Source organism: Cryptotermes secundus, unplaced genomic scaffold, assembly GCF_002891405.2.
Source record: "Cryptotermes secundus unplaced genomic scaffold, Csec_1.0 scaffold364, whole genome shotgun sequence".
In the NCBI taxonomy this organism is placed as follows: Eukaryota; Metazoa; Arthropoda; class Insecta; order Blattodea; family Kalotermitidae; genus Cryptotermes; species Cryptotermes secundus.
This window is the reverse complement of record NW_019733841.1, coordinates 905,514-913,411: the sequence shown is the minus strand read 5'-3', so window position 1 is coordinate 913,411 and position 7,898 is coordinate 905,514. Positions and strand designations below refer to the sequence as shown.

The window sequence follows — 7,898 nt, the reverse complement described above, 5'->3', positions numbered from 1 at the left end:
ACTCCCTTATACGTCTTCATGGCATAGTGCTTAATTAGTTAAGAACAGGGACAACTTTACCTTATTATTATTATTATTATTATTATTATTATTATTAGTAGTAGTAGTAGTGGTAGTAGTAGTGGTAGTAGTAGTGGTAGTAGTAGTAAGTAGTAGTAGTGGTAGTGGTAGTGGTAGTGGTAGTAGTAGTAGTAGCAGCAGCAGCAGCAGCAGGAGAAAAAGAAATATGTATAAGCGTACAGCTACACAGGTCTGAGAGTTCGTGCTTTCATTTCGTGCATTTGTAAAATTGGATCCTTCACGTTTTGGATTAATTAAATTGGAACTCGCAATGACGTCAGAGAAGTATCAGGGTGATAGAAGGGTGGCAAGGCCGGATTATCCGGGGTGCACTTGCTCCAGGCGCCCGGGAGTGTTTTTTTAATAATGTAGGCAGTATATCTAAAGTTATTTTTTTTAACTTCACTTCCATTCATTTCATAGCCCATTCATATGAAAATATCCTTTGGCCATGTTCATATAAAAACAACAAGGGGCATGAGCCTAAAAATAACAGCGTCAGGATTAGAAACTTCCTGCGCCTGACAATAATCCTGCAAGATTTGTCATACTGACTCACCATATATACAGTCTAAAAGTAGGATGGAAAGTAAATAAAGAATTAAAAAGGATTTAGAAAGTATTGTCGTAATCAAAGGATTCTCCGGTAATTTCACTGAAAGAATTGAGGAAAATCATAAAAGAGCTAACTCAGAAAATCTGGTCTCGCAATCGATATTCGAACCAAGTATCTCCCGGTTACAAGTCTAGAACTTTACCTCTACACTAACTTGCTCATTGAACCGGTAAACTTAATTTATTTATCACATATTAGCCATTCAAAGTGAATACATCAGAAAGCACTTAGCGTTAACTTCAAGTTCTGTATCTCAGTAAGGATTAACCAAGGAGAGACCTCGTGGAATATAATTTCATAGGCTTGGCTTACAGTACAAACTTCCAACGGCACAGATTGTGTCCCTAATGTAAACTTACAATGCAACAGTAAAATGAAATGCAATTTAGCTCATAGGTTAATATGTTGGACCCTTGCGTAGATTGTACACAATCTTACGAATTATTTCTGTGTGCGCGTGTGCGCGGGCGCGCGAATGGGAGGGGAGGGGCGTTAATTTACGAAGCAGTCAATATCTGGACCAGGCCGAATGTAGATCTGTGATTTGAAAAGAATTTGGATTGAAGTCTTGAGGCTGTTAGCTCACACACTCACTCATGGAGCTGAGCCCTTCTTGAGAAGCGGCCAATTGTGCAGCCACTCAAGAATTTCCCAGCATTTCATGGAACCCGAAGGTTCATTACATTGTTCACGAGAACCCTACAGCGGTCCCTATCCTGAGCCAGATAAATCCAATCCATACCATCCCATCCTATCTCTCTGAGATCCATTTTAATATTGTCCACCCACCTACGCCAAGGTCTTCCCAGTGGTCTCTTTCCTTCTGCCTTTCCCACAAATATCCTGTATGCATTCCATTTTTTCCCATTCGTGCTACATGCTCTGCTCATCTGATCCTCCTTGACTTGATCATTCTAATTATACTTGGTGAAGAGTACAGGTTATGATGCTCCTCATTATGCAGTTTTCTCCAACCTCCTGTCACTTCACTCTCTTCGGTCCAAATATTCTCCTCAACACCCGTTTATCATACACCCTCAGTCTATGTTCCTCTCTTAATATCAGAAACCAAGTTTCACACCCATACAAAACTGCAGGCAAAATTATAGTTTTTTATATCCTAATTTTTATGTTTTTGGACAGCAGACGAGAAGACAAATAGGTTTTGGACTGAATGCTAGCAAGCATTATCCGAGTTCAGTTTCCTCTTAATTTTCTCCTGAATCAGGTTTTGATTTATTATAGTCGTTCCCAAATATCTGAACTGTGCCACATTTTCAAAGTATCTGTTTCTTATCTTTATGTCATGATTTTGCCCTGCATTTTGGTGACGAGACAGTAACATATACGTAGTGTTCTCTGTGTTGACTTCTAGACCAACCTCCTTATTAGCGTCAATTAAAGTTCGCGTGTTTTTCTTTATGGCATGTACATTATCAGCCAGTTGATTCACATCATGAAGGTAGTCGTGATATACGTGATTAGCTTAGTATTTTCAGAGAGAAAATGGGGAAAACTACGGATAATCCCAGTGAGGGTAGGCAGGGTCCCAGCTGAGGTTCAAAATGATCACCTCCTGAATCCAATTCTCGAGTGTTGCCGCCAAGACCAGCTTCTTCGGTTCCTGGAATTTATTTATGAACTATTGTTTATAAACATACTGCCACGCAGTGTGTGTGACTATAGACGGGTCTGGATTGGTAAATGGGTTTATTGATCACTTACAGGTCATAACTATAACACTATCGCTATTTCCATACTTCGCAGTTCACTAGAACACACACAGTCTAAAGGCTCGTCCACATTACTCGTGCTTGTGTTCGCCAGGCTTGTGCTCGCCGGGAGACTCGTCTGGCTCTTAAATCTTCGTCCACACTACTTCAGTTGCTCGCCAGGCTTCGGCGCGTGAGGATCCGTATATTTACTCGTAGTGTGTATAGGCTGTAGTCGTATTTTAATTTATTGGCAATAGTTCTTAAATTAAAAATTTGCTTGTCTCGTGACTTGTCATATCGTCCACATTACTCGCGAGCATAGCGAGTCACACGAGCACGAGCATGAGCACGAGTAATGTGGACACGCCTTAATGTTCTGTCTGTTACTAGACCTTACCTGGTAACGGCTAATTTTGTAATGACCATTATTTTGTTTTCTGTGACACAGTTTCACTGACCTATATCATGATCTGTTGCACTGACTAAGCTCAAGTCACAGTTAAAGTCACATTTCGACTGACGGTCATTCAGTCAGCAAATATTGGTGTGGAGCACCATTTGGGGCTGAGACCAGATATTTATTACTGTGTGACAGTTTTGGTCTTCTTATTGTGGGGCTCCCTCTCTGACGAAAGGACGTATCTGTCTTTTGTCAGAGCCATTGTCTGCAGTAGTAAGTCATTTGTCATAATGTAAAGGATACTTACATTTTGCATGTTAAACACGTTAATAAATGTATATAAAATATATACAGGGCTTCTGTCAGTCGAGGCTCGGTACAGCAGATTATACTCTATTTCTAGTAGCTTCCGCTACAACGGCAGTCTAGTCACTTGAACGGTCGTATGCTTGACCGCCGCTAAGTTTAAACCTCTTATATTTCCTATATTGGGCTTCTCTTTGTCCAATATTGGGAATATATCATGATTTTGTATGACTTCCACTTGTTGCCTGCATAATTTTGTTATACAAACGACTAAGCTCCAACTTTGTCCATTGTTTATAACATCTTTGTATAAAACACACAGATAAAACAGTTCTTCTACTGTTACGTACGTGTCTGTTGCTGTGGAAACATGTTTAGCGATCCGTTGCCCGGAAACGGCTCTGGTATATCCACCTATCTCGAGGTCGTGCACAACAACGGCTCCACCCGCTACAATACAGTTACACATATGGCTACCGCGAGGATATTGGGAGTTACGTTCGGCCAATTCAACATGTACAAATATGTATTTAATTAGGCTTAATAAGTTCTCCTAAAAACAAAATACACCACCACAACCACCAAACTACTACTATTACTACTACTACCACCACCACCACCACCACCACTACTGCTGCTGCTACTACTACTACCAATAATAATAATAATTTATTTTTATGGCCGAGTCAATAAAAATAATATCCTGCAACAGGTTTACAGCTACAAACACTAAGAGACATCAGAGTAGTTTCGATCCACACGACCATTCACGCTTGACAAATTTAATTTCTTACTGGCGTATAAACTGACTCCACTTAAATATAGCTAACATTAACAAAAAAAACTCCGTTGCCTGTAGTCCGTAATCGAACTATACCGACCGACAGAGCGACCGCCGCTTGTCGGCGAAGTTAGTGTCAACTTTAGCGGTAGAGGGTGTCGCGTGGTCAACGCAACGGATCCCCACGGCCGTTAATCTCGGTTTTCTAGACGTGAGCCGCTATTTCCTTGAAATAGCTCATCAGTTGTCCTCATGAGGCTGAGTGGATCCCGTTCCAAACCCTCTACTTCTCAGAAAATTTAGTAGCGCCGGGAATCGAACCCGGGACCTCTAGATCTGTAGCCAAGAACTCTGACCACTAGACCACAGAGGCGATCCATCTAATATTAACAACAGTAGATATATACCCTGATTTTAACGGTCAAATTCGTGTAAATTTGTTACTCCTGAATTTTATCTGCAAAACTACGTAGTTTCCATGAGCTTCCACTAGAATTCATCTCAGCCTTCGCAATGGAGTTTCTGAACCATCAGTAACAATGCTCACATATCATACAATGTATTTATTTGAAGAAAAAGTATCTATGTTAAGAGGGACAGGTCGGTTTAATTTGTTTTTTTTTTATAAACAGTTACAAAATTCTACAATTACGTAAAATTATTTACAAGTGACTTAATATTTAAAAATTAATAACACGTCAAAACAATTCGTTCATTAAGGGCCCCCTTTTTTTCTATTTCGCTTAGTGGGGTGGAGTCCAACTGGGTCCACTCGGCAGGGCGACCACTGATTGGCCTATTGTACCTGCCCCGGGTGATTATGATGGAGAATTTAGTGGAATGAAGATTGGCAGGGGAAACCGAAGTGCTCGGAGAAAACCCCCCCCAGCGCCACTTTGTCCACCACAAATCCCACTTGACCAGACCCGGGATCGAACACGGGCCGCCGCGGTGGGAAGCCAGCGACTAACCGCTTGAGCTATGGCGCGGCCTCTAAGGGCCCCTTAATTGAATCAGTTGTTAAGGCTATAAGGAGTAGTTCTGAAGATTATAAATACACTTCTTATATTTTGGAGTATAGTGTAGGGCATTATTTTTTTCCAATTTAACACAATGATAACACTAGACTACATACCACTGGAGTACTTACATAATTATTTAATCATTAAATTTTGAGGGATAATCCATATCTTCAACACAGTTTTTAGAACGCTGTAATCATATAATTCTTGCTTAAAATAATAAATTTTCAATAGGGGCTAATTTTTAGGATTGAATTTCTAACAAATGTGCTTATGAACAGTACTACCTTCTCGGATATAAAACCGTATATTCCATTCAGAGTCAACAGACGTTTCGGAGGAAAATATCGCCTCCATTTTCAGGGAAGATGAATAAACCGAACAAGAAAACAGCGGGAAAGCAGGTGGAAAATGGTTTTACTTTCCACGTGCTTTCATGCTCTTTTCTTGCTCGTCTTATTTTTGGGCCCTTAAAATGGAAGCTATATCTTCTTCCGAAACTTCGGTCGACTTTAAACTGCCTAGACAGAGTTATATCACAAGCCTCTATTTGTTATGGACTTCCGAAGCACATACCCCTCGAAAATGAACAATAAATTCAGTCTAAAATCTTATGCTGATTACAAAGATCAACAAATGTTTAGCCTCTGTTAGGTGAAGGCCGTCTCCTTCCAAATCCTTTCTAATTAATTATTCTTCCATTATTACAATATTGGGTATTGTATGTTCTACTTACTGAAAGAGCCGTAAAATAATGCACAAAGTAAAAATTTTGAGGTGACATATCATTCGTGACAAAATTGTAATATTCAACTTCAATTCGATATTGCCTCAAAATGATTCAAGCAGTATACACTCGTATTATTGCTCCGTTATGATTCCTTATTGCCTGATTGTTAGGAACAAAATGAATTGATAAATTGACGTTATGGCAGGGCATGTAGCACGAATGGGGGAGAAGAGGAATGCCTATAAGATATTGGTAGGAAAGCCAGAAGAAAAGAGACCACTGGGAAGACCAAGACGTAGGTGGTTGGACAATATTAAAATGGATCTTAGAGAGATGAGATGGTATGGATTGGATTGATCTTGCTCAGGATAGAGACCGCTGGATGGGTATTGTGAACACGGTAATGAACCTTCTGGTTCCATAAAATGCTGGGAAGGTCTTGATTAGCTGCACAAATGGCAGCTTCTCAAGAGGGGCTCAACTCCATCAGTGAGTGAAATTGACATTATGCTTAACGATGATATAGAATCAGGGAAGATTACTGATGACTTGGATATGTCGAGAAAACTTTAATGATAATTTGGATGATAATATTAAAGACGATAACAATAGCAACAGAATCAAAAGCAATTCCTGCTGAGGTGTGCAAGTGGAGTAGACTGATACAAGTTGGAAGATTCGCAAATCAATGTAAGTGGGAAGAAATTCACAGGAAACAATTCTTTATCAATATTCTGCCATTTTATTGAAAGACTGAGCACGAAATACGCGCAAAAGAACATAAGAAAAATAGTCGTAATACGTTCCTGTATCGACAGAGGCAATAACGTATATTCTAGGTGTTCTTTCAACGTGATTGATGAAAACTGGTGAACTGAACTTATATCGGTTTGTTCCATATGGATTTTCATTTGTCTTATACTCAATAGGTCCACGAAAGACTGAAACTAAAAACCGGACTACTATGTTATATAAACTCCTAGGTTTCTGCACAATTAAATATGGCTAAATAAGATCTGCGCTCTTCACGTAAGTGAAAGTTAAGCTTGTGTACTATGGGTTATTACGCCATGTACTCTCATATCTGATAACAAATTTTCAGAGGAATATACCGCCCTTATCTTCAGGGAAACTAAAGCAACACTGTTAATATACCACAAGGCTAGACGATATCATGACCCGGCAGCCCATAAATTCAAAGACAATTACGTCATACGTTGACTACTGACGGTGCACTGTGACTACCATTTTGTCAGATATGTTGTCGTGGATATGTTGGAAGAAAAATTAAGTCCACGATAGAAGATAAAGGATACTTAATGACAATCACTCGAAGATAGCTACGAATTTCAATCACAAAATAAAAACCACAAGCTAATTTCAGATATAACATAGAAGGGTACATTTGACTGTTCATCTTTATTTCAAAATATTAATTCGTATCGCATGCGATGCTGAAATGCCAGGTAGTTTCATAAAAACACGTAGAAAATTTAAAAACAAAACAGCAGAGATATTTTTTGGGCATAATATCATATTTTGTTTGAAAATGAAAATATTCATTACAACCGTGTGTGTTCGTGTACGGCAAGTTACAGATCAGTGTTACAGTACGTACAGAGGTCATGTTACCTTATTAATTACGAAGCTAGTTTATGGTTAACCTTACTACTCCACGTAACAAAACACCTATATGCAGTTCTGCTTTAAAATGTCTGATATCTTACCACATCAATGAGTTGGGACAGCTTCAACTTAATGCAAACCCTCAGGACATCGGACGTGTTGACAACGGGACGTACCAGCTTGTTGTAATTGCTGAGCAGGTCGTCGTACAGACGCTTGGCGTCGGGGTTACCCGCAACTGCCCCGTGCACTACAAGCGCCGACAGCACCCAGGCCCTCAACGCATCCCCAGCACACACCATCTCGTTACCGCGTCTTCATCCCTTGCACTGACTGACCTGCAGCTGCTAGGGAGGACTGGAGCAGGCGCGACATCTGGCTTCTGAGTGACACTACTGCCATCTAGCGGCCTCGCGTGTATCTATATGGTGCCGCATTTGACTAGTGGGAAAAGGAAACTAAAAATTATATATATATATATATATATATATGTTTAAAAGGAGTAAGATTAATCGTCACACAAACTTACGTTAAAATTATCCTGTTCTTTTTTTCTAATTATACATATTTCGACTGTGAACAGTCATCATCAGGTTATAAAATTCCGTTAAACATAACTGCATTGTAAGTGAAAACTTTTTA

General features: G+C 39.7%; 1 protein-coding gene across 4 annotated transcripts in view; it reads right to left on the bottom strand.

Moving 5' to 3' along the window:
• Positions 1-7,577, bottom strand: part of LOC111868236 (acetylcholine receptor subunit alpha-like) — a 143,626-nt gene extending 136,049 nt beyond the window's left edge. For all 4 annotated transcript variants that reach the window (XM_023858692.2, XM_023858691.2, XM_023858693.2 and 1 more), the window contains exon 1: positions 7,358-7,577. In XM_023858692.2, the coding sequence (XP_023714460.1) occupies positions 7,358-7,558 (201 nt within the window). In that variant the 5' untranslated portion in view covers positions 7,559-7,577. The remainder of the gene's footprint in view (positions 1-7,357) is intronic.
• Positions 7,578-7,898: the final 321 nt, after the last annotated feature.